We start from the raw sequence: 27,734 nt of genomic DNA, 5'->3' as shown, positions 1-27,734 counted from the left end.
AAATATCAAACCAAGTGGCATTTGTTTCAAAGAAAGATAGCACAAACAAACCTTTTCATTTAGCGTAGGTATTAAATTAAATTAATTGAAAACAATATGTTGACCCTTTGTGGTTGTCAAACTTAGTAGAACTTGTCCACAGTTAATGTACTAGAATACCTGTGTAAACTTGAGGAACTGACTTTTTAATATGACAAAAGCTGGCTAAAATTCATTTCAAATGTGGCCTCACCTAGCATTTGTTTGGAGATACCACTTGGCTTTATGTTTTTATAAAAACTAAATTACATTTGTATTTTATTTTTATGAAGCCACGGTGTATTTCTGTATCAAAGTCTTTGTACAGAGTTTGTGTCTCTCACCAGTGTGCGGTACTCCACATCTTCTCGCAGTAGTCGGTTGTCATTGAGTGTGTATTTGGCTTTGCCCGTTACTGCATCCACTGGACCCTTATCTACCTGATGCTTTATGGCTCTGAATAGCACGTAGAAAGACTCCCCCGCTGTGTCCTGAAAAAAAACCCCATATAAACACTCACTAGCAAAGAGTTGATACAGCTGTTCCGACAAAACTACCTGAAATCCACCATCCATCTTTCATCAATTTCACTTCATACCATTCGTTTCTACTCCACATAATGTGAAAAAATTGGCATGACAGCAAACCAAAATAAACGTGTCACTAACCCTGAGGAAGGAGTAAAGGCAAATGGACATCCAGTTTGTCAACAGCTTTTCCACCACGGATTCAGTCCTGTAACAGATGAGGGTTACATTGAAAATTATTTCAATCATACATCATGTACATGTGATGTAACAAGTCTAATAGGGATTTAGTGATTACAATGTAAAACAAGGGGAATTCAGTGATTGCAATGTAGAATATAATGTTGATTCCATATTTAGAATGTAGAATGTTATTCAGTAATTACAATGTAAAATGATGGGGAATCTGTGTTTACAATGTAGAATGGTAAAATGTAAAATAAAGGGTATTCAGTGACTCCATATAGAGTAATGGGGAATGACAAATAGGAATAAGAAACAGACTCATCACCATTGTATGATTTGAGGTATACTGACCTGCGTAGCATAAGTTTGGGGTTTTTAGTGGTGTACTGCTCCACCAGGTGACTAAGCAGAGTTTTTAAGATGTCTGTGAAATACTCTAGCTTGCCGTGCAGTGCCACTGTAAGGAGAGAGGCAACATACGCCCTGTCCCTTGGAGAGAAGGTCCGTTGGGCTTCCAGAGTGTGAATAAACTGTATAGAAATGATGATAAACTGAATAGATGAGTCTCCTCATATCTGACATAAAAACACATATTTGTGGCCCATAAATCTGTGTGGTTGAAGAATAATTTTTTAACAAGCTCATATTCTGGTGAGATTGATTTTACTGGTTACAAATCTCAGTAGGCAGACATATTTTTCAGAAATGTTAATGGTACCTAGTAACATTGTTTCTGTGTCAGAGAATGTTTGCATGTAAAAATGTAATAGCATTTATTCATGCTTTATACTATATCTAGGGTCTCTGAGGCCCCAAAACAGAAGAAACATAACATTTTTAATGGTGGACAGTAGAAGTTTTTCAAGAATGTTTTTATGATGAGTTCTTATAAGATAAGAAAAGTCATGATCCAACCTGATACTTCAATGCTCATTAAGGATTTTGGTCAAAATGGTCATGGTGTCTCTTAAAAACCAAACAGAACATAACGGTTAGGGAAAAGACAACCTTTGTGAGGAACAGTTTGCTGTTGAGGAGGTTAGACAGCTGAACCAGGCCTTGCTCTACAGTGGCCCGTCGACAAGCAGGAACATCCAGGTCCCGTCTCAGCGGAGACTCCCGGTGACCAGGGAAGAAGATCCTCTCAGAATACCTGTGATAGTCCAGGAATGGAATTCCAGATCCCATCAGATCACTGGACACATCCATCATCTCAGTCATCAGATCTACACAAAATACAGAAGCACTTTTTTACAAGATACTTAAGGTATTTTGTAATGCAGCAAAAACAGTGTTAGTGTGTTGGTCGCTGACCTGTGAATTCCTTTTTACACCGATCTCTGACACTGGTCTCCAAATTATCCATTTGGATCTGGACCTTCTTATAGTCTCTTAGTGCTTGCTTACTTTTCCTCCTGTTAATTACACACACAAAAAACAAACACATGCAAATTTAAAAGGATATTATGCACTGCTGAGTCACTGAGACAGGTACATTTCTGTGTATTCTGAGCTCCATGTCCTGATGTTTGCCAGTAATGTGATTTGTTTTTTGTAGAGTTCGAGATGTAAGAAACATAAATGTAATTTCAATATATGGCCAAATATATGTGGAAACTTAGACACCCCACACATAAGTGCTTGTTGAGCATTTAATTACAAAACTATTGGCTTTCCAATAGATGTTGGAACAGGCATGTGGGGATTTGCTCACATTCAGAAAAACAGAGCGTGAGTGAGGTAAGGCATTGAAGCTGGGCGCTGGGGCCTTGGAGCAGTCTGCACCAGAGCATGTGAACAAAGCGGAGCGGTATGACACTCCCCTAAATATCCCGCTCCATGCACGTGTGCTCTGCTCAGCCATTCACAGCCCAAGCTGACGCTCCGCTCAAGTACCGCTCATGCTCACTGGTAAAAACATGATCGCTCAAATCCCACTCCGACATGAAATTTCTCTGTAGTATACTTGGTTCCATACACACACACACACAGGGGGTAGCTACAGTGGCCCAAGCAAATGCCCCTTTGCCCGCATGGGCTGAGGTGCCCCTCTGGGTGAATTATAGATTATAGGGCGACATTTATTAAATTATCAAATGATTAGTAACATACACATCTGAAATTATGTGATTGTATTGTTGTGTTTTTGTATATAAAATCTCGCTGTTTGTTTTGGACTGGTTAACAACTGCTGTAAGATAATCGGGTCTACCAGACCTTCGTTATCATTTGTAATCACTCAAATATTTCTCTGTTAGCACCAAAAAAAGTTCAAATAATGTCTTAAAAATTCCAGTTCTAAATTACCTTTGTCAAACATGCCTCTACAAGTGATAAAACATATGTGTGTTGGCACGGAAACTCGCATACGTGCAAATTTGTGCTTTTCAGTTTAAACTGGACCCGAGTGATACAACCGACCCAGAAAACTACAATCTTTTCAACTTTAAAGTTTGTTCCGAGTCGTTTATGGCAATAATGAAAACATGGACTGATACGAGGAAAAATATTGCAGGTTAAAGTGAAATACACAATTATTTTTCAGTTGTCTCCACAGAATGATTATACTGTGGATTTGATACATTAATAGGTTTCTGATTTAATGCTATCAGACTTTGGGTCTGTAAATTAAAATGAGCAATTTTTCATCCTAATTTTGTGTTCCATTTTAAATGGTGTATTAAGTTATGCAGAAAACAGCAGTGAATGTTTTTGTCTGGTTCAGTGTTGTTGCTTTATTATTATTTCCTACAATATTACATGTACAAATATTATACAATCAAAAGGACTGGGGTTATTTATATAATAATTATTATATTAGTGGATACCATGTGTCCCCTTTGATTTTCCTTGGTATTTTTTTTACATTATAAGCATTATAAAGTGAATCTGGACTTTATATTTGAAAAACGATCTTTATATGTACAGCAGGGTTTAACCGTGGATTTAACAAATAAGAAATATTTGTCCTGAATAAAGTGAGATTTTGTCAAATATATATATTATGTGATGAAATCATGTTTAATGATCCTAAACAAATAAAAATTATTTAATTCACAAATTACCTGCCTTTAAGAATTTTTTTTTAATGTACAATCATTTATAGCTTTTTTCTCTGTGCATGAATGCAGCAAGCGATGTCGAAGATGTTATCTGCAACCACTAATGAAGAGTCATTTTTTTACATTTCGCTAAGGTGTGGATTTGGCTTTGGGAAACTGACCGGCAGTTATGAGCCACTTCATCCCGAAGCAGAAATTTGAAAGCTGGTCAATTAAGTGAGATAATTCCGCTATGAAATTCTGCTTTGCGAGAGCGGAAATCTTTACTAATCACATGATCAATTGTAACAGAGTTATGAAAGCAGAATGCTCCGCCAGCGAATTAGGACACACTTATCTACAAGATCATACATGTTTATTGGCTTTGTGTGCATGTAAGCTGGGATTCAAGATAAAATGCTTTGCCAATATACAGTATTATTAAGCTTACATATTCAATTGAGGGTGCTCTAATGTTCACAACCCTGCAGGACCGGGCTTGCATCTAGCTGACAGCTGCACTGACATGATGGCAAAACAACAAGATACATTACTTATCTATTAATTTATTATTGAATAGTAGTGTAGCCTACTAGCTTAAGTTTTGCTGCACTACATCATATAACACATCCTTGTGCTCTCTGGCATGACGCGTACTATTCCAAAAGGAATATTTGCTAATTCTCACGGCCTCTCCACACTCCCTTTCAATTTCTTAATTCTTAGCTTTGATTAATACTTTGCATTTACTGAGGTTATAAGTTTTGCATCTTCACTAAAACAATTATAGAGCTCCATAACCTCAGACCTATTGCTTATTTAGTAGATTCCCAAACCAGCATATCACGAATCACATTCTGGGTTGAGCGAGTGGCACAGAGTGGCCTGAGAGAGCGGAGCGGAATCTTCAAAAAGTCGCTCGCTGCTCAGGTGGAATTATCACCGCTCCATTCAACGTTCTGCGCTCTCTCCGCTCACATGCTCTGGTCTGCACTACAATTCATCCTAATGATGTTTTTGGCTCTTATCTAGCCCAAGTCTGGGTTTTGTGCAGGCCAGAAAAGTTCTTCCATGTCAGAAAAGTTCTTCCACACCAGACTAAGTAAACCATTTCTATATGGATCACACTGACAACACAGGGTTCATTGTCTTTCTCGAAACGGCACACTATTCTCTCGAAAGTAAATGTATGTTCTAGCTTTAAGATTTGTCCACACTGAAATTGAAAGGCCTAGCCAAACACATTCATTAGAATGGGGTGTCCATATACTTTTTCCATATAGTGTATGTCTAACATAAAAAGGTAATAATCTGTGTGGAAATATACCTGTATATCAGCACGATAACCATCACAATAAGAGCCACAATGGAGGCTCCCACACCGACCCCAACCTGGGCTTCCAGAGGAAAGGAGGCCTGGCCTTGAGAATCATATTGCACCCGCCCCAAAGAAAAGTTCAGATTTCCCATCCTCACCTATAAATACACAAACACATATACAGTTCTTTATATTGAATCATTGAGACACACCACAAACCAAAAAGCCTTTAAATGTAAGCTGGCGTACGGTGAACTCTGGGAGAGCATCAGTGGACTCTCGTTTCTTGGTCACAGACACGGGTGGCTGTTGTGTTGGCGGCTCACAGTACAGGTGGTTCCTGGTTAGAGTCTTCACAGCACACTCTCCATCTCCTATTAGAGCAGCCACCTCCTCCTTAGACATGGCCAGGTCCAAGTTCTCACCCTAGATTCATATCATAAGTGAAAGATTATAACTTTGAATATCAAGTGTGTGATTGTTTTTTTTTTGTTTTTTTGGATGCAGAGACAACTATAAGAAAAAAATTCATAGATTGATTTAAAAATTATTTCAAAGCCTTTAAAAACCCTTCCCAAAACATTGATGTGTTTGTTTGAACAATGGCAAACAGGGGTATTGTTTGGGAAACTGTATGGAAAAAGTGTTTTGCAATTCTGTTTGTTAATGCAGCCTCTTTTCTCATATATTGAGATCAAGAAAACTTTGTTTACTTGCAACTAGGCATCCCAAACAAAACTTTTGAATTGCTCAAAGATTTGATTTGACTAGATCTTCTTTTGAAGTGCTTATTGTAGCAGTCTGAGAACTTGTAAACACAGCTTTATTTCCAGCTGGACCAATAAAGCCCAGTGCACTTTGAATCTCAGAAATTATGCAAAGCTAGCCAATCAGATTGGAGCTTGCCATTTTGAGAAAGCTCTTGCCATGTTTGTGCGCAATATGCATCAGATGTGAGTGGTCTACGGGCAGAGAACAGTGTGTAAATAATGACCAAACTGCTGTACATTAAGTGACCTCTGACCTCCACAGAGATGATACTGCCGGGTTTGTGGCGGAAGGGCTTGCTGGAGTCATGTTGATTGAGGTTATGAAGAACAGGGTTCAGCTCATAACTGAAGGGGCTTCCATTGACCGCCTCAAATTCAAAGTGGAGGTTATCCAGGAGGAAATGCACTCTGACGGCCGCACGTAGGGCCTCTGGTCCCACCTCCGGAGTGGGACATAAGATTAGGGTTGAGCTATTCACTGTGCACCGTTCCTCAACCTGACCAAGAACAAGACATGAAGAAACAGGGTGGAATGCCATATTACAGTACTTGACATTTTGATTTAAAGGCTGAAAATTAGGCTATTAATAAAATGATTAGTTTTGATCTATTTTATTTAGGGCTGTCAAAGTTAAAGTTTCAAAAATAGAAACACCATTGTTTGTTTGAAAACATGCATTTTGATGCTTTTTAAGTTTTTGGAGTGAGTGAGACAAAAGCAGAAATCTACATCTATCCAATGACTTTAGTTTATACATATACAATAAACCTAAAAGAAAATTTCAACAATCGTCACTACTGAAGCCAATATTTGTGCATGTTATTTTGTTTTCTTTGCTTAAAAGTGATCTCAATGGATTATCGCAAAAAAATTGATAGCCAAGATTTTATTATGAGGGCACAAGCACAGACTCACTTGTGTGAACTCTACCTGTTTGATGACACACAGACTATCTTCAGGACAGTTTGGTTCTGGGACTATCCTTCGCTCTCTTCTGAGAGGGCTGTAACGTCTGATCTTCTCATCAGCCCCCACACTCATCCTCCTTCTCCTCTTTCTCCTCTGAGAGTGTGGCTCCAGTGGGGTCAGGGTCACACGAATACGTGGCTCCTGTACCACATCCAGATTTTGGCCTGACACTCGAATGATACGGCCCCCGCTAAGAAAAAAACAGGTGATGAATTAAATGGTAATTAAGCAATCTTAGACTATTTATAATACATTTATTATTTCCAAGTGACAAAAAAACAACATTCATGTGCCATTTTCTACAACAACACTGGTACATGGGTGTTGTATAATTAATGTACTGTTAAATACCTACCTACAAACTTCTCTTCAATTACATTAAAGAGGACATACCATGAGAAATACTTATTTCCTTGATCTTTTACATAAAGGATTTCCATATACTAAGGAAATTGGCATTAACTACTTTACTACTATACCCTCCCTTCCCAGAATACCTGTGAGGTTACTGGGTTGACTGCTTTAAATTATAATATTAAATGTGTTATTTTACACATTTAAATGTGTATATATTTTATATAATTTATATATAAAATATATGACTTCTTAAAAAAATTATATTCCTTAGTGCTGTAAAAATATCATCATGTTCTTTACCAAAGGAAGCTTTTGGAAGGAACAGCATTGGTCACATTGGGGTCTGGGGTGTAATGATAGAGGACTTCCTGTAGATGGCGCTCTGCTCTGCCAAACCGGACTGTAACACTGCTCTCTCCAGTTCTGTTGCTCACTCCAGTAACACATTCATCACGCTCATTGTGCTGCTCCGAAGAACTGCCCAGATACAAATTGTATTACAATTCAGATCAATCTAGCGTAAAAGAGTTACCAAACATGAACAAGCTCAAATAGAACAAAAAGACATCATACACCTGATGTAATCAAGAGCAGATTGAATTTCTGAATTGGTATATTTAGGGTATAGCTCATTGGTCATATATAATTAATAGTAGAATGACTGATTAATTATGACTGATTCAGCTGTACATAACAGGTGCTGTGTACGGTCGAGATGATATCATAATGAGATTAAGTGGTGACTCTTGGCTGGAATGCAGTAGAGGACATATCTCAGTGTAGTCACTCACATGTGACATGGGACTCCACCAATCAGAATGCTGATCTCACTGGAATGGCCCGTCAGAAGGTTCTGTCCCGTGATGGTGAGTGATGTGCCGCCCGACATTGGGCCTTTCAGAGGAGACACACCCAATAACACTGGGTCCTTGAGTTTTGAAATACAGAACACGTACAGACAAACACACAATAGAAATCAGCTGGTTATACACATGTGGTGTTATGCCAAGCAGTGAAATTATTGGGATCTCATCCAGTTCAAACCTTTGAATAAAAGTTGTTTAAAGGGATGGTTCACTGAAAAAAAGGAACCCTCATCACCCTCATGTGGTCCCAAACCAGTATTATTTTCATACTTTCCTGGAACGCAGAAGTAGATGTTTGGCTGGATGACGTTCATAATCCCAAAATATAAAGTGAATGGTTACCAGGGCCTGTCAAGCTCCAAAATAAAAAACAAAACAAAACAAAAAACCAAACAAAAACAAAAAAACACTATTCGGAGTCCCCTATCCAAAATATTCCTTCTTCTGAAGCCATCGAATAGCTTCGTGCGAGGAAAAGATGCCGTTATTCCCCGATAATCTACCCCTTCTCAGTATCTCTCAAATCTCATTCAGATTATTATATATACAAATATGGCACATCAGGATTGACACCAATAAATATTGAAAATATGCATATTAAAATTGTAAGAATGAGATTTGTGTGCTAGAGTGGAAAGATTTTCAGTGGATAGAAACAAAAATTTCAGCCAGTTCCTCACAAAGATTTTGTATGACTTTTAAAAGACTTGGAATATAGCGCAAGGCTTAACAGGTCCTGTTCACCATTCACTGTCATTTTAGGTAAAAGAGCGTCATGAATTCTCAGCCAAACATCTGCTCATGTGGTCTACAGAAAAAAGAAAACCATACCGGTTTGGAACTGGTTAGTAAATGCTAAGAGAATTTTCATTTTTGGTAGAGCTACCCCTTTAAATGTGTAAGTAAAATAGCTCTGCCACTTTTGAAAATATTTGAATTCCACACATTATATTCATACTTACTAAAACAATTCTATCTCCTTAGAAGCATGTTGGATTAATGGTTACCTGGTAATGGAAGCGGTGGGCAGACTGTCCGATTCCTCCCCCTTTAACCTCCACAGAGATGTGCCCGCTCCGTTCCCCCCCACTCGCTGTGGTCTCACAAACAATACTGACAGGCACACAAAGGGACCTCCCATTAATCAGTGCAGTGGGTCAATACTCTTCATCAAACAGTGCAACTCAATTGCCTGAAGCCATTAATACAATGTAATTAGTGAATGCCAGTATTATACAGCATGCCCTCACTCAAAATTGGGGTACGAGCCATGTTCACACCAATACTCCTTGGATATAGTGTAATATGCTGAAATGAGGTATGTTTTTACCTGGATGAAACCTCGTATCTTTCAGGTATGACAGTGCAAGGGATTCCTGCTATTGTGACAGACTGCTGGATGTCTTCTGCTCTTTGACCCAGATTAGAGCCAGAGATCGTGACCACTGTACCACCCTCCACTGGACCAGAATGAGGCTCAATCTACAATACAACATAATAGGAGTTCAATAAACAAAATAACAGTTAAACAGTTACAGTTGTTGGTTCATTTTACACCCTCTGACTAGAAATAGTATGTGCGGAGAGCCATTGAAAACTGCATTAACCCTAAAGCTTTTAATGATTTAGGAAGAAGTGAACAATGCTTGATTAAATCATCTTTCAAAGAGACATAATTGAAAGCTTAGGTCACTGCGAGAAAAGGGTAAAATGTCTGTGAGGGTTTAGATAACTCTAGGTCATCGCGGAATGCCAGGTAAAATTGTGTGTTCAGCCTGATCTCATGAAAATGACGTTAACGTGGGAACATTTTTGCAAAACAAAATGACTTTCATTACATGTTTTACAGCAGTTTCCCAGGGAATTTCCACCAGGGGGAGCCAAAAGCAAGTTAAAAGGTGTTGTAACCAGATAAGGTTTTACAGGTGAATGTTTGATTTTAAACGAAACCTAAGCAATAGTGTCTTAAAAGAATTTGAGAGATAAACAAAACAGACATATTTACTCTAAACCAGGGACTTAACAATTCAAGGAATGAAAACGAACACATTTTGCAGAACATAACCAAAAATGGGAGCAAAGGCCATTCAATTGTTCCAGAGTGAAAAAGTTATTTTTAAATGCAGGTAATGGGTTAATAACCAGTTCATTTTGTTCCAATAATTTTTACCTGAAAACAAAGACTAACTGGTTTATCACATTCAATTTCGGAAACTACACCACTTTCTGTAGCCCAAAAAATGGTACTTCACCCTCTTTAGTAGAACATGATAAGCATGTGATTTGATCCTGAAGGAAACCACTGCGTCTCACATTTATTTTTCCGATTAAAAGTTGTGGATGCAGCCTTCCTTGACATCCTGAAGACTTTTTTAACAACTACATAAAATTAATTCTTATACATGCATGATTAATCCAGATACAAGGAAAAACATTAAAAAATATTTCTCAATTATTTCCGAATCTTCACTGAATTACTGTTAGATATGATGCTTTTATCCTAATTTGATGATGCCGGGTGTGCCGGGTTTTGACTTAGAAGCAGATCTGTGAATTAAAACTTAAAATTAAAATAACATATATATATATATATATTTTCAGAATGAAATGAAATGAAAAATATTTCGTTTTTAGTCCCTGCTCTAAACCAACACCTAAACCTAACCAAAAGTGATGCAACATGAAAAGCCCATTTTCTGAAGCAATCACATCATTTCATGTCCCTTCCGTGGCACTTTTGTCTATCGTGTCAGCTTGTATGCTTGGGTGGGCTCGAACAGCAGTCTTCCATGTTCATATTCCAACACTCTATCGTGAGCTGCTGTGCAAGCTATGGAATAAGTGTGTAAATGAAGGTGGGTTAGTAATACAAGCTTTAAAATGTGTTTTGATATCATAACACAGCAATGTGTGAGTAGAGTGAAAAATACAAGTTTTTAAAGTCATGATCAGTCGCTGTAGTCGTGGTTTGTGTGAAAATGAATAAAACGCACAGTTGTTGTAGTGTCTCAAGTGTTATTTTCACCAGGAAATGGAAAGAAGTAACGTTCATTCTATGAGACTAGGTTGGGTGTGTTATGCCTTCATTTATTCATCCAAACTATTGTACAAGCATACATTATGGCCCTCAGGGCACAGAACAAGGGCCACTTCTTCAAGGACTGAAATGTAGATTTTGGATTGAGAAGAAAGGTGAACTGAACAGGGAGTTAAAAAGGTCAAAAATATAAAGCAGGAACAGGCATCCATGAAATGAGTTGGTGCTTATGTAGCAGCACATTGTCCACTTACAGAGCTTTTTAACATTTACTCTGGCAGTTTTATCCCATTTAAACATCTCGAAGGGGAAGTTCACCCAAAATATAAAAGACAAGATTTTCAGTGACTTCAGTAAGGGATAATGTACAGTCATCTGAACATAATAACAAATTAAACCCTGTTGGGTTGATTAGTGCCCTGAAGGGATTTATTTTGAGATACTGGTCATCTGACTGTACATTATCCTGCTTATTACATGGCTATATTTAAATTAATAAATAAATGGACATGAAATATTGATTTTTATTGACCTGATCACCCACTCTGGTTTATTGCAGTAATGACTTGCTGACTGTCCATTATCTTTTACATATTTTAGTCTATTCGACATACAAAGCTATTGTATGGCACACAAGCCATATCAGGTTTGGAATTAAATGTGGGTGAGCAAATGATGACGGATGTTCATTATTTCTTTTTCGGGGGTGAACTACTCCTTTAAAAGGATATTTCACCCAAAAATATATATTCTTGAGTGGACTTGCAGAGCTGAGATATTCTAAAAATCTTTGTTTGTGTTCTGCAGAAAAAAGCAAGTCATGACGAGAGAATTTTCATTTTTTGTGTGTGAACTATCACTTTTAAGCAAGCCAACTCCCATAGCACAAAGTATAGATGTTATTTGAACAGATCAGAAAAAACCTTATGAACGCATCTCAGAGTACATCAAAACACATATGTCTGACTCACACTTAAATACACCCACCTTGTATATGTGAGGAGCAGGGCAGGTACGCTGGATGTGGTCAGTACAAGAGCTCTGGTACACGCAACTGGAACGAGACCCCTTACACCACACACACCCGTACTGCTGATCAGCCGTGTGACATCGACTGCAGTCTGAGCGGCCCACCGAGCAGTTATAAAGTTGTACTGCCAAAGACACATATGAAACACTGTAAACAAACAGAATACAAAACATACAAATCGGGGTAAGGCCCATTTTAAGCAGCTCACGTAAGTGCCGCTGCAGTGCAACTACAAAAGTGCTTTAACACTGACAGCATTCCTGCAGCTGTCTATGTAACAGTGAGGCACTTACAGTGAACATGAATGGGACCAATCCATAAACGTGGAAATACTATCTGTATCTAAAAGTATATCCACAATACTTTTCCAAAATGCATGTTAACATTATTTTAGTGTGATCAAATCCCTTACTAACCTTTTCTGTGCAAAGTTAAAACCAATTTGTTGACATGACAACATAACACTGTAAACCCTAAAACCATAAATTGAACATAAAAACGATTAAACAATTTAACAGCTCAAATAATACATGACTGTTAACAGAATAAATGCAAGTGCTTTACAAAATTAGAAGCTTCACATTTCTGCATTTAAACCCTCCAAATATTGGCCACATTCACTTCCACTGTAAGTGCCTCACTGTAACCTGCTTTTTTTCTTTAAAGAAAAAAACATTATGCCAAAAAATGCTGTTGAATGATCTTAAGCTGTGTTGAACTTGGAATATTCCTTTAAGCTGGGAGAGCTTAATCAACTGCAACTTGCACAGATGCCTTTTTCAAAGCAATGGGTGAGTAATTCACTCTATTTTTATGTTGCTTCCTAAAAGCCTATATTGCAAAATATTGTGTTGATAAATAGGTTTACAGCTTTTTCACCATATTTTCTGCCGTTCAGCATACTAACAGTAAAAATAGCCTCAGTGCCAAATCACTGCTTGCAGCTATGCAGCACTGTTCTGCTTATGCTCGTTGTGTGAATGCTGTAATTTGTTAAAAAAAAAAAAAAAATTATTAAATGTGGTAATGTGGTAAGCTTGAGTCATCACAAATGAAAAAGGTACCATGCAGGTCTTTTGGATAGTCCATCTGAAACGAGTCTCTCCTTCTGACTGAGATGAAGCTCTTGTATTCTTCAACAGCAGTAGAGTAGGAGTACTATGAAATCAAAACACATATATTTCACATACTTCATAGCAGCGTAAGATAATAGTGTGATCTTTACTAAGTACCATTTATCCTTGGTTTAAAATTCAATAGAAATGCATCAAGCTGTACTGTCACATTCACTGTATATCACTTTAGCAGTCATGCTATCAGACCTTGTGAAGTTGGCAGGTAATGAAGAAGAGAGAAGGCTGAGTGTCGTCCACCTCTACGAAAGCATCCACCACCACTGATCGGCCCTCAATCACCAACACACACTGATAATCATACTCCTTGTCCTTATGAAACATATACACAACTTATAAACAATCATTTAGATTGCATTTTCTTTCTTTATGCCATAAATGTTAAACATTCTTTCAAATATGAAACTTGAAATCAAAATAGAACCTATATATTTGTTTAAAATGTTGCTGATCTTATTGTGCTCAATTCAAAAAGTGCATATTATTGTAAAGAGAAATATTAAAAAATTTCACCAAAATAACATTATCTGCCTCTGAGGTAGCTTCTATTTTCTGCTATACCATGTCTACATAATTGTGGTAAAATAACAGTCACCAATAAAATGTTTCACCTCATTAGAATACAATCAAATCCTGATGGATAACAAAGTCCCTCGTGATATTCTCCATGACTTTGAATGATCTAAATAACATACACCTGACTATAAAGCTCCAGGTATTGCATTACCTGGTAGAGGTGTAAGTTGTGTCCCACTAGAGTGATCTTCCTCTCAACATTGACCGGTAGGAGGAAGCTGCCCTGGACTCTCTCCACACATGGACAGGCGTGAGAACCTATCATTGGTAAACTCTCTTCTCCCTTATCACAGACAGATTGACAACACACTTCATTCATTATGCGGTTTTCTTATTCTCCACCACAGCTTTAGGTACAGTACATACGGAGTGTTGTATGTACAGTGGCCCCAACAAGCATTGAGACTTACGTCACACTTAAAAATGAATGAATGTCATTGTTTAGACAACAAGAAGCAAGTGTACCAACAAATGTTACTTAAGCTTCTCTCAGAATTAACTTCACCTTCCAGAGACATTTTTGTAATTACCTTTAATGGAGTTAAGGTGATTTTTAGTGGATGTATGTCAGTTACCCTCAAGTTCACACAGGTGTACTAGCAGAGTAACTTCAGGTATAGTTCGTCATATTAACTATGAACATGCTTCACTAACGTCTGACAACCCAAAAGACCTTTTTCCTTTCATTTTCAACAGTATATCTATTGTTTTCATTTTATTATTAAACCAATATTTTTTAAAGTTTTGCTGGAAAAGCATGCTTGTGGTATAATATATTTTTTTTAAAATAGATGCCACTTTGTACAATGTTTTATCTAATGCAATGACATTTTAAATGTGTCCGAACTGTCCAAATACTTTTTGGGGCCAATGCAGTTTACATATGCATTAGCGGTTTATAAGTGTCTGTTAAACTGAAATTTTATGTAAAGAAGACAAAAAGTGTACAAAAGACAGACAGGGGAAAAGACAAATGAGCAATGTTGAGACAGTAAGCTTTAATATTTAAGGTCAAACTAAAATTAGTAACAGAAGACAAACTCCTCATCTAATTAATTATATAACCCATCATTCTTGATATTAATTCACGCTTTGGGTACATCAATCTTCAGGTCTCTGCAGCACAACATGCGGGCAGAGAATGCCCGAGGATGCACACTCACCGGGATGAAAAGGTCAGCTGAGTCGGACTGGTAGTCTGTGTCTGGAGCGAGGAGGAAATCCGATGAATCAGGCCCTGCCTCGCCATCGCCAGAGGGGGCGTTAGCAGATGACACAGAGACACCAGTGTCTATAAGACCATCTACATCCAGCTCTGCCTGTGAGAGAGTCACCACTTCAGAGGATGATGAGGGCAGAACACCACCCAATTGCCCAATTGTTACCACTTCTCCAGCTCTCAATGTGGGCAGCGTCACTTCAGCGGCCTCTTCACGGATCGAATCTCCCACGAGTTCTTTGTATGATTGAGAGGTCGGTGTTGATAGCAAACCTACCTGGACTTCCTCCTCAATCCAAGAGCTGTTTTGTGAGATGGTTGAGGCCTTTGTGAATATATCAGATGACTCTGTAGTGGCCGTGGATTGGTGCATAAAGGAAGCTGTCACGTGGTTGTAGGTTGTGGATGGATTGTTAAGTGGGGTTGTGGTTTCCAGAGGTGGTGTGGTGGGGGCAGCAGTGGGCTCTAGAGTAGTGGGAAGAGTCATTGAAGGTGTAGTCGTGACAACAGCTTCAGTTGTTATGGTAACCTTGGGGGTTGAGAGTTTGATCGTAGAGGGTGGCGAGGTGGTAAACGTGTACGTAACAAAGTCTTTTGTGGGCAATGTAAACTTGTATTGGGATGATCAGAGAGGACAACAAAAGAACATGAGGGAAAAAATTTTAATAAATGAACGCAAACTCAAATTAATAAACAATGAAGCTGACTCAAACATATGATAAATTATAAAACACATAAGCACGCATTATGTATATGAATAAAAAAATGCTGATTAAAGCAAAGTTAAGAAACCGCAAAAACACATAATTGGGTGTTTCTTCAATTATGGGCACTTTATTAAATCTCACTAGTTTAATTAATTTGTTCACAAATAATTTGCCATTTATCTGAAACATCATGAACATCTCCAACACAATAAAACTGAAAATATTTTAAAATATTCAAAGCTATAATTACATAGATTTTTTTTATTTTCTTCGCTAACCACATTACATATTTCATATCACGCAGGCTCTTCACTGACCAATTACACCATTTTTTTTGGGGTGATTTTTCTCCCCTTTTCTCCCCAATTTGGAATGCCCAATTCCCAATGCACTCTAAGTCCTCGTGGTGGCATAGTGACTCAATCCGGGTGGCAGATGACAAATCTCAGTTGCCTCCACGTCTGATCCAATCCATGCATCTTATCACATGGCTTGTTGAGCATGTTACCGTGGAGACGTAACGCGTGAGAGGCTTCACGGCATTCTCCGCGGCATACACGCACAACTCACCACGTGCCCCACCAAGAGTGAAAACCACATTATAGCGACCATGAGGAGGCTACCCCATGTGACTCTACCCTCTCTACAAACCAGGCCAATTTGGTTGCTTAGGAGACCTGGCTGGAGTCACTCATCACACCCTGGAATCAAACTCACAACTCCAGGGGTGGTAGTCAGCATCAATACTCAATGAGCTACCCAGGCTCCCCCAAGTACACCAACTTTTGATAAAACTTAATTAATGGCAAAATTGTTGGTCGTGATAGAAATTATGCAATTTTTAGCACTTTGGTTACATAATGTGATCTGTGATCAATAAAATGTGCATTTAAAAAGCTACGAGAATAAATGTCGAAAGCATGTTAAAATGTTTTGATGTGACCTTCATATTACAACAATAAAAACAATACAGTAATTTAAATAAAAATCAACTCCTGGGGCAAAACTGTGCCCGTAGTTGAAGGAACACCCAAGCACATCAAACTGACAGATATGGCTACTTAATATATTAAAAAGACTTTATCTTACAACGTGGTTGTAAACGATCACACCACGGTCACATGTGGACCGGTGAGTGCAAACATTCTGGTGGATGCACCAATTGCATTTCCAACGGCTGCTTACACAACCGCTACACCTAAAGAGAGAAAGAGATATGTGGACCAATAGCTTAGATCTCTGTTACTCAAGAGCAACAATCACATAAATTATATCTACACCTGTTTAACCTTGGAGTACTGTGTGAAGATGGAGAAGCTTCCATGCATCCAAAATAGCTGAGCTCTAGAATTACTCATGACTCCTTCAAACTCATCAAAGTCCAAAGAGCTGACTTCACAGCTTTCCCACATCACAAATCAAAACAGCATGAGGGAGAGCTGCCCCATCAGCGCCTGCCTGCTGGGCAGTGTATGGGTAAGGGAGGATGGACAAAGCAGAGGATTTAGCAGGATCGTGCAATGATGGAATGTGGGAAGCAGCTGTTAAATCATCAGAGATGTGGTAGTGAGGTCTGGAGAGAGAGACAGCTGCCCAGCCCCACTCACGCCAGTGGGACATTCTTAAAGTTTTGAGAGCCTCTTACCAATGGATTTTTTAATGTACAATAGGTGCTGGATGACTACCGCATGACACTCTATTTGATTTTCTCAAAAGGGACCAGAATGTAAGGAGGGATGTCTAACTTCGGTCCTCTATATTTTAGCCTACATTGAGCCTGGGGGAGAAGGGGATTCTGATATTTATTGCTGACCCTTCGTGATATACTCTAGTGTGGTACAGTTTCAAATAATTTATAACATTACAAAATAGTATGGTATAATAGTGTAGCATAAATAGCAAAGCACACCACAGCATTGTAGAGTATATTATAGCATGGTACAGAATGGCCTAGTACTGTATAATGTAGTACAGTCCAGTAGAAATCTATATAAAATAGTATCATACAGCATGGTATACCTAGTCCCCCGAAGACAAATTGGAAGGATTTTGGGCATTTCACACTCTATAGTGCACAACTCTAACTGCTGTAACTCTAACATTTGTGAGGGCACCATTAATGCAGACAGATTTGTAAAAATTTTGAGCAGCATATACTGCCATCCAGCACTGTCTTTTCCAGGGATGTCCCGGAATTTTCAGCAGGACAACTTCAAACCACATACTGGCTGAATAAGCAGAAAGCGTGGGTGCTAGATTGGCCTGCCTGCAGTCCTGACCATCTCCAATTGAAAATGTGTGGTATATAATGAAGCGTACAATATGGCAAAAAAGACCCGGTACAATTGTGCAGCTGAAGACCTGCATTATGGATGAATGGGGGAAAATCAACTTTTTAAACTTAATGTCTTCAGTGCCTAAATGCTTAACAAGTGTTATTAGAAGAAATGGTGATGTATCACAGTGGTAAACACTCGACTGTCTCAACTTTTTTGGAGCGTATTACAATCATATATACAAGGTATATAATGTTTAATTTCAATATAGTGCTTTCAATATAGCAAAGGGTGAATATAATTTACAAATCACTCCTTTTTGTTTTTATTAGCATTTTTCATACTGTCCCAACTTGGAATTGGGGTTGTAGATGACACGGCTGCTTTTGACTCACAAGCATTTGGGTAGAAATCATCATAGTTTGGCAAATATTAAATATATATTGTGATCAATCTAAATTTTACCATAAAGAATATAAAAAACACACAATCTGCTATCATTTTGTATATGCTTGATACATGTTATATTAAAACACAGAAGAGTCAAAGAGACTTACGGCATGCTGGCAGAGAGCTGCTGCACCACAGAGCAGTCATAGAAGGTGAAGTCTGATGTGGCTACAGTGACAGTCCTGAAGCGCAGGGACAGGGTGACAGCCACCGAATCTGTGAGAGAGGACACGCTTATGAGGAGAGTCTGGGGCAGCTAGCTACATTGGATATCATCACACTGATAATTTTTATGATTAAATGTTTCAGACAGACAACACAAATAGTTTTTTTCCATTAACTATTCACGCAATATCATTAACCTTTCAGTGGAATGCATCCACAGAAGAGTATTGATGTAGAAAGCTGACAGAGGAAGTCAACAAAACGAGATGTTGATCGTTACAGAATTCCAGAGTGATCTTAGTGATATAAGTTAGTCACTCTTAAGTGTGAGACAATGTTGAACTGACACTATGATTAAAATTTAAAAGCAACAATTGAATTGGTGATGCTAAGCCAAATATGGAAAATTACCAAATAAGTAATTTCCACATAACAGTCACAATAATATTGTCACTCATAAATCTCCACACACATCCAACACATGCTTTTAAACATGCTTATAAGGAAACCCTTCCAACAAGCTAACATCATTTGCAGACAGGGCAACTTACCCTCTCCCTGTGGTACAGGTGGATGTCTGTGGGCCTCTGGAGTGGCACAGAAGACTGTGGTGCCCTGGACAGAGGCAGCAGTTTCCGTTTCTTCAAAGAAACAGGAGTACATCTCACCCTCTGAGACACTGGGCAAACCAGGGACATCCACAGCAATCTGAACAGACACAGCAAAGAAACATATTAGTCATGACTGCAAACTCAAAATCCCTAACCAGTATTAATAATATTAGCTTTTCAAACTTTACTAATTTTGGCTTATCCTTATAAATTGCCTTGTATAATAATGTATCATGATTACAGGAATGTCGTGGGTTTAATAGAAGTCCAATACAATTTTATATGCTTTTGAGAAAAAATTAACCAAGTCACATTACTTAAGAATGTATTTAAAAGCTTTAACAAAAATATGAACAGCACACATCTGATTTTGAACCCTTCTGAATGCCTTGCCCCATAGACTCCCATTGTATGTGGATTACTGTAAACATTTTTTGTTTGTATTAAACTGGGGGATGAGATTAAATTATTTTCTGTGGTAATCAACATCATACCACAGATGCTGTTCATTGAGCTTAATTTTTATTAATCCTGGAATTAGCACTTTAATGGTTTTTAAATGAGAAAACTGCATCCCTTATTTAAAGGTGTACAGTGTCATTGCAGCATGTCTGACTGATTTCACACCTGTTTCTGCTCTCCAAGGCTGGCGTTATATTGGCTCAGTGACTCCACTCTCAAACACTGCTGTTGCTTGTCAAAACTCCACAGCCAATGACCTTCCACTGAACCCAACCTACAGTTTGAACGCATCCCACACCTGAGGGAGGATAGCGGAGAAACAAAAAGTCAGATGATGAGTAAGGTAATTGCAGAAAATACAAGAAGACCAAAGTGCAGAGACAAGCTGAGTGATTCAACTCACCAGCCATCAAGGACACACCAGCCACAGTATGGGTCCTTCACTGCCAGACAGGAGGTGCAATCAGTGTGCTTCTCACACTCTGCCACAGGCCTCTTTTCCACCTGAACACAGGACACAACTCGAGATAACACATATTCACATGGTGAATCACATAGTGACAGCCGGGCATATGGCTGTCTGGGTGAATGCACTAATGACTATGCACAAACAGAATCTATGCACTTTTTTTTTGTTTTCTGTGCAAATATGAAATAATTTAAAAGTACCACAATGTTTCACTCTTTGGTTAAAAATCACTTACACATCACCTATAACGAACCAAAAAAAATAAAAAATAAAAATTGTAAACAAAAAAAAAACCTATCAAACAAGCAAGCACACAAAGGGTGGCATGAAGTACATGGAATTTTGAAAATGCACTATTTTGCAATTCCATGGAAATCTTCAGAGCTTTCTATGGGTGCTGATTGACATTGTGAATGCACTTACAGAATTGCTGGTCATGATATAGAGATGTCTGTGGTTGGAATCCAGCAGTAGATCACTGTTAATGGCTAAACCTGGCTGGATGAGAAGGGTGGAGTATCTCCTCACCTCTCCTGATTTGCCCAGGAAGACCTATCATACAAGACAAAAAAGAAAAAGGAGTTGTCAATATGTAACCTGACAATGGCTTCTAAAAGCTTCCTCAAGATTTAATTGTCTATTTAAGCTTATGAAACTACATCAATTGCAACAAGACACCTTAGAGACACAGAGAGGGCACGTCTAACTAAAAGATCTAAAAGTGTCTGCAGAAAAGGTTTAGCACTAGAGCACTTCTAAGTCTGGTTGAAGAAAAGCGAAGTACAAGACAACTGCAATAGATCTGAAAGAGGTGCCTAATGCCTCTTGAATCCTATCATGAGTGGTTTTGATTTCAGCAAACAAGATTAGAATCGTGAGAATACCATCAGAAGAGCAGGTATGCTGCTTAAGAGTGTGAGACAGCTTACACCGGGAACTGTTCACACACTCCGCCCATTCAGGTTTCAGTTTTAATTGGATTACCATTGACAAACTGTCGGCTACTGTCAATTGCAGTAGGAATCATAAATTGGTACATTATTGTATTATGCAACACCTAATAGGTGTGTGTTTGTGTAAGTAGGATAAGAGGAAGTACACCTGCATAAGGGTGATGTGTGCTTGCCAAAATCTGAGACCACCAGTTAAAATACTTCACATTTTCTAATGTAATAACATATATAATAATAAAATATATAATATAATAAAAAATAAATAAAACAATTTGAATAAAAAGTTCAACTGAAAAAGTGGCATGAATTTTGATAACATGCCCTCAAGTAGACATGGACTCCACACGTTTGTACAAAACCTGATGATGCATGTTATCCAGTGTGATTTCAGAATAAAACAGGAAATGCAAGGAAGTCTGACCTATTGTACAAAGAAATTAACATGTTAAATGTTTAAATTGTTTAAAAATCCTGAAATTTATTTTCAGGTTTAAATATAATGTGTGTGTTTATGTATATATACATATTAACAGTATATACACCGATCAGCCACAACATTAAAACCACCTGCCTAATATCGTGTAGGTCCCCCTCATGCCACCCAAACAGCTCGGACTAATCATGGCTTGGATTTCACAAGACCTTTGAAGGTGTCCAGTGGTGTCTGGCACCAAGACGTTAGCAGCAGATCCTTTAAGTCCTGTAAGTTGCAAGGTGGGCCCTCAATGGATCAGATTGATTGGTCTATCACATCCCATAGATGATCAATCGGATTGAGATCTGGAGAATTTGGAGGCCAAGCCAACACCTTGAACTTTTTGTCATGTTCCTCAAACCATTCCTGAACAATTTTTGCAGTGTGGCAGGGCGCATTATCCTGCTAAACGAGGCCACTGCCATCGGGAAATACCGTTGCCAAGAAGGGGTGAACGTGGTCTGCAACAATCTTTAGATAGGTGGTATGTGTCAAAGTAACATCCACATGAATGCCAGGACCCAAGGTTTCCCAGCAGAAAATTGCCCAGAACATCAAACTGCCTTGGCCGGCCTGCCTTCTTCCCATGGTGCATCCTGCTGCCATCTCTTCTTACCCAGGTAAAGGACACACACACGCACCCGGACGTCCACATGATCTAAAAGAAACCGTGATTCATCAGACCAGGGCACCTAATTCCATTGTTCCATGGTCCAGTTCTCACTCTCACGTGCCCACTGTAGGCGCTTTCGGTGGTGGATAGGGGTCAGCATGGACACTCTGACTGGTCTGTGGCTACGCAGACCAATACGCAGCAAGCTGCGATGCACTGTGTGTTCTGACACCTTTCTATCATAACCAGCATGAAGTTTTTCAGCAGTTTGGGCTACAGTAGCTCTTCTGTGGGATCGGACCAGACGGGCTAGCCTTCACTCCCCATGTGCATCAGTGAGCCTTGAGCTCATGTCTCTGACTCATGTCAATGACTCTGTCACTGGTTCACCGGTTGTCCTTCCTTGGACCACTTTTGGTAGATACTAACTAGTGCATACCGGGAACACCCCACAAGACCTGCCGTTTTAGGGATGCTCTGACCCAGTCGTCTAGCTATCACAATTTGGCCCTTGTCAAAGTCGTCAGATCTTTACGCTTGCCCATTTTTTCTGCTTCCAACACATGAAATTCAAGAACTGACTGTTCACTTGCTGCCTAATATATCACACCCCTTGACAGGTGTCATTGTAATGAGATAATTGATGTTATTCACTTCACCTCTCAGCGGTTTTAATGTTGTGGCTGATTGGTGAATATACATATATATATATATATATATATATATATATATATATATATATATATATATATATATATATATATTAGGGCTGTCAATAGATTAAAAATTGTAATCAAATTAATTACATGGTGTCCCGATTAATTAATCGTGATTAATCGCATATACAAATATTTGCTGAGAAAGCCCCTCATATAACAATAATTCAATAAATAAAGATTATACATATTTATATCAATATATAATTATACATAGTTATCTATAAACATTTAAAAATGATATTATATATATATATATATATATATATATATATATATATATATATATATATTAAAATAAAAAAATATTTAAATAATTAAAATGCATTACATTCTTGTGGCAGAAGAGTTAATCATTGATAAGACCATTCAAAAAGCGGCTTTAGAACACAATGTATTGTTTACTACCATATTATTGATCATAAGTCAATCATTGGCATACAGTTCACAGAAATCCATTTCACAAGTTATATTGTCAGTTGGAGATTTATTATGAGGGCTTGTTTAAGAGCCTGTCAATTTACACCTGCGTCAGACATGCTTGTGTAGTGTCTCAGGTGCGTTGCATCATAAACATAAAATGTTTAGTTCACTGTTTCAAGTTAAATATAGTTTAATACTCAATCTTTAACCACATCTTGAGATCTCTTAGTTCACATTTGCGCTCCTTCAAGTGTTTTGAATGCAAGAATGTAACGCATGTTTGTGTTGTTCTGCCTACTGAAGTGTTTTCTTCACTGTATAAACTGCGAGTTGCATTTACATGCACCTTTGCCAAATACATTTGAACTCAGTTCCTAACATTTAATCGTAAAAACATTCGATGTCAGTTAGGATCACTACTTGTGTAATGTGAAATGTCAGAATAATAGTAGAGAGAATTATTTATTTCAGCTTTTATTTCTTTCATCACATTCCCAGTGGGTCAGAAGTTTAAATACACTTTGTTAGTATTTGGTGGCATTGTCTTTAAATTGTTTAACTTGGGTCAAAATATTGGATAGTCTTCCACAAGCTTCTCACAATAAGTTGCTGGAATTTTGGACCATTCCTCCAGACAGAACTGGTGCAACGGAGTCAGGTTGTAGACTTCCTTGCTCGCACACGCTTTTTCAGTTCTGCCCACAGAAAATCAGATTGTGGTCAGGGCTCTGTGATGGCCACTCCAATACCTTGACTTTGTTGTCCTTAAGCTATTTTGCCACAACTTTGGAGGTATGCTTTGAGTCATTGTCCATTTGCTTTAACATTATGGCGGATGTCTTGAGATTTTGCTTCAATATATCCACATAATTTTCCTTCCTCATGATGCCATCTATTTTGTGAAGTGCACCAGTCCCTCCTGCACCAAAGCACCCCCACAACATGATGCTGCCACGACCCCCATTCTTCACGTTTGGGATGGTGTTCTTCGGCTTGCAAGTCTCATCCTTTTTCCTCTAAACATAACGGTGGTCATTATGGCCAAACAGTTCAGTTTTTGTTTCATCAAATCAGAGGAAATTCTTCAAAAAAGTGATATCTTTGTCCCCATGTGCACTTGCAAACTGCAGTCTGGCTTATTTATGGCAGTTTTGGAGCAGTGGCTTCTTCCTTGCCGAGCAGCCTTTCAGGTTATGTCGATATAGGACTTGTTTACTGAGGATGGTATGATGGCTGCATGGCCCCATGGTGTTTATACTTGTGTACAAGTATATGTTCTTTTCATTTATCCATGATGTCAAGCAAAGAGGCACTGAGTTTGAAGGTAGGCCTTAAAATACATCCACAGGTACACATCCAATTCAGTACACCTCTTATCAGAAGCTAACTGGCTAATTGTCTAAAGGCTTGACATAATTTTCTGGAATTTTCAAAGCTGCTTAAAGGCACAGTTAACTTGGTGTATGTAAACTTCTGACCCACTGGAATTGTGATATAGTCCATTAAAAGTTAAACAATCTGTCTGTAAACAATTTTTGGAAAAATTACTTGTGTCATGAACAAAGTAGATGTCCTAAATGACTTGCCAAAACTATAGTTTGCTAATATAAAATCTGTGGAGTGGTTAAAAAAATTGTATGCGCAACAGTCTCGAGTGTATAGAGAATGGTAAGAAAACAACAAACAACCAGTGAGAGACAGTTCTGTGGATGAAAATGCCTTGTTTATGAGAGAGATCAACAGAGAATGGCCAGACTGGTTCGAGCTGACAGAAAGGCTATGGTAACTTAGATAATCCCTCTGTACAATTGTAATGAGCAGAATAGCATCTCAGAATGCACAACATGTCAAACCTCGAGGTGAATGGGCTACAGCAGCAGAAGACCACATTGGGTTCCACTTCTGTCAGCCAAGAACAGAAAGCTGAGGCTGCAGTGGGAATACCATGTGTGTACCTCAGCAGAAATCCAGATTTGTCAGACCAGGTGATGTTTTTACAATAGTCTACTGTCCAGTATTGATGAGCCTGAGCTTACTAGAGCCTCAGTTTCCTGTTCTTAGCTGACAGTAGTGGTACCCAGAGGAGTCTTCTGCTGCTGTAGCCCATCTGCCTTAATGTTCAATGTGTTGTACGTTCAAAAATAATTTTCTGCATAGAACTGTTGTAACACATGTTTTTTTTGATACTGTCACTTGCCAGCCAGTTTGGACCAGTCTGGCCATTCTCCTCTGACCTCTGTCATTAACAAGCCATAAAAAGCCCACAAAACTGCAACTCGCTGGATGTTTTTTGTTTTTCGCACCATTCTCTGTACACTCTAGAGATTGTTGCTCATCAAAATCCCAGGAGATCAGCAGTTACAGAAATACTCAAACCAGCCCGTCTGGCACCAACAAACATCCATGCGATTATCAGCCAATTGTGTGGCATCAGAGCTGTGCATATACGGGTCAGGAGCTTCAGTTAATAATCACATCAACCATCAGAATGGGGAAAAATATGTGATCTCCGTGATTTGGAACGTGACATGATTGTTGATGCCAGATGGGCTGGTTTGAGTATTTCTGTAATATACATGCACACTGCCATTCAAAAGTTTGAGGTCACTTTACTGAAATGTTTATCTGTAATATTGATCTTAAAAACCTTTTGATCTGAATGCGTATGCTTAAATGTTTGAAATTAGTTTTGTAGACAAAAATATAATTGTGCCAACATATACATTTATTTAATTACAAAACTACAATTTAATAAAAAATTAAAAAACTTTTTGAAATTGATGACTTGGACCAAATAATAAAGAAAAGCAGCCAATAAGTGCCCAACATAGATGGGAACTCCTTCAATACTGTTTAAAAAGCATCCCAGGGTGATACCTCAAGAAGATGTTTAAGAAAATGTCAAGAGTATGTTTCTGCAAAATTCTATGTAAGGGTGGCTGCTTTGAAGATGCTAAAATATAACACCGTTTTGATTTATTTATAATTTTTTAGTCAACACAATTCCTATAGTTCCATTTCTGTTCTTCCATAGTTTTGATGACTTTACTATTATCCTTAAATGTGAAAAATAATAATAACAAAGATTGAGTAAGTGACCCTAAACTTTTGAGCGGTAGTGTATATAATACAGTACAGCCATGGCCAAAAGTATTGGCAGTGACATAGATTTTGTGTTTTGCAAAGTTTGCTGCTTCAGTATTTGAAGATTATTTTTTCACATGTTTCTATGGTATACTGGAAAATAATGATAAGCATTTCATGAGTATTAAAGGCTTTTATTGGCAAAAACATTCAATATATGCAAAGAGTCAATATTTACGGTGTTGGCCCTTGTTCTTCATAACCTCTGAAATTCCCTCTGGCATGCTGGATGTCAGCTTCTGGGCCAAATCCTGACTGATGGCAATCCATTCTTGCATTATTAGTGCTCGGAGTAGATCACAATTTGTGGGCTTCTGCTTGGCCACACGCCTTTTGAGGATTGACCAAAGGTTCTCTATGGGATTAAGATCTGGGTAGTTGCCTGGCCACGGAACCAAAATTTCAATGTAATAATTTCCGAGCCACTTCATTACCACACTTGCCTTGTGACATGGTGCTCCATCATCACCATCACCAAATTGCTCCTGGATCGTTGGGAGAAGTTGCTCTTACTGGACATTTTGATGGCATTCTTTATTCATGGCAGTGTTTTTGGGCAGAATTGTGCGAGGGCCCACTCCCTTAGATGAAAAGCAACCCCACACATGGATGGCCTCAGGATGCTTCACTGTTGGCACGACACAGGACTCATGGTAGCGTTCACCTTTTCTTCTCCGGACTATCGATTTTCCAGATGTCCCAAACAGTCAGAAGGGGGCTTCATCAGAGAAAATATCTTTGCACCAGTCTTCTGCTGTCCAATACTTGTACTTCCTGCTGAATTTCAGTCTGTTCTTGAAGTTTTTCTTGGAGAGAAGTGGCTTCTTTGCTGACTTCTTGACACCAGGCCATTGTCCAAAAGTCTTCACCTCACTGTGCGTGCAGATGCACTCACACCAACCTGCTGCCAATATTGAGCAAGCTCTGGACTGGTGGTGACATGATACCGTAGCTGACTCCTCAGGAGGAGACGGTCCTGGCACTTGCTGGACACTCTGGGACATCCTGAAGCCTTCTTCACTGCAGTTAAACCTCTCTCCTTGAAGTTCTCGATGATCTGGTAAATGGTTCTATCAGGTGCAATATTCTTTGCAGCGATTTCCTTGCATGTGAGGCCATTTTGATGCAAAGCGATGATGGCTGCATGTCTTTATTTAGAGGCAAACATTGTAAACAAGAACACAAATGATTGGAAGCACTTCTTCCCTCCTTTTATAGCAAT

At 38.6% G+C, this 27,734-nt stretch overlaps 1 protein-coding gene across 1 annotated transcript in view; it reads right to left on the bottom strand.

Annotated features, from left to right (window-relative positions):
• Nucleotides 1-27,734, bottom strand: part of LOC127628969 (plexin-B1-like) — a 121,269-nt gene that overhangs the window by 6,127 nt on the left and 87,408 nt on the right. Inside the window, exons 5-29 of the mRNA XM_052105969.1 lie at nucleotides 20,612-20,740; nucleotides 20,123-20,223; nucleotides 19,885-20,017; nucleotides 19,198-19,354; nucleotides 18,589-18,697; nucleotides 16,845-16,953; nucleotides 15,326-15,658; nucleotides 14,993-15,148; nucleotides 13,981-14,112; nucleotides 13,443-13,565; nucleotides 13,185-13,278; nucleotides 12,078-12,244; nucleotides 9,384-9,535; nucleotides 9,061-9,166; nucleotides 7,979-8,115; nucleotides 7,488-7,664; nucleotides 6,777-7,020; nucleotides 6,115-6,357; nucleotides 5,340-5,516; nucleotides 5,100-5,248; nucleotides 2,046-2,146; nucleotides 1,740-1,957; nucleotides 1,083-1,261; nucleotides 687-753; nucleotides 363-509 (exon numbers count right to left, since the gene is read on the bottom strand). Of these exons, the coding sequence (XP_051961929.1) occupies nucleotides 363-509; nucleotides 687-753; nucleotides 1,083-1,261; nucleotides 1,740-1,957; nucleotides 2,046-2,146; nucleotides 5,100-5,248; nucleotides 5,340-5,516; nucleotides 6,115-6,357; nucleotides 6,777-7,020; nucleotides 7,488-7,664; nucleotides 7,979-8,115; nucleotides 9,061-9,166; nucleotides 9,384-9,535; nucleotides 12,078-12,244; nucleotides 13,185-13,278; nucleotides 13,443-13,565; nucleotides 13,981-14,112; nucleotides 14,993-15,148; nucleotides 15,326-15,658; nucleotides 16,845-16,953; nucleotides 18,589-18,697; nucleotides 19,198-19,354; nucleotides 19,885-20,017; nucleotides 20,123-20,223; nucleotides 20,612-20,740 (3,840 nt within the window). The remainder of the gene's footprint in view (nucleotides 1-362; nucleotides 510-686; nucleotides 754-1,082; nucleotides 1,262-1,739; nucleotides 1,958-2,045; nucleotides 2,147-5,099; nucleotides 5,249-5,339; nucleotides 5,517-6,114; nucleotides 6,358-6,776; nucleotides 7,021-7,487; nucleotides 7,665-7,978; nucleotides 8,116-9,060; nucleotides 9,167-9,383; nucleotides 9,536-12,077; nucleotides 12,245-13,184; nucleotides 13,279-13,442; nucleotides 13,566-13,980; nucleotides 14,113-14,992; nucleotides 15,149-15,325; nucleotides 15,659-16,844; nucleotides 16,954-18,588; nucleotides 18,698-19,197; nucleotides 19,355-19,884; nucleotides 20,018-20,122; nucleotides 20,224-20,611; nucleotides 20,741-27,734) is intronic.

The sequence above is a fragment of the Xyrauchen texanus genome, chromosome 35 (genome assembly GCF_025860055.1).
Source record: "Xyrauchen texanus isolate HMW12.3.18 chromosome 35, RBS_HiC_50CHRs, whole genome shotgun sequence".
Taxonomy (NCBI): Eukaryota; Metazoa; Chordata; class Actinopteri; order Cypriniformes; family Catostomidae; genus Xyrauchen; species Xyrauchen texanus.
The sequence above is the reverse complement of the archived record's forward strand: the minus strand, read 5'-3'. Positions and strand labels throughout refer to the sequence as shown.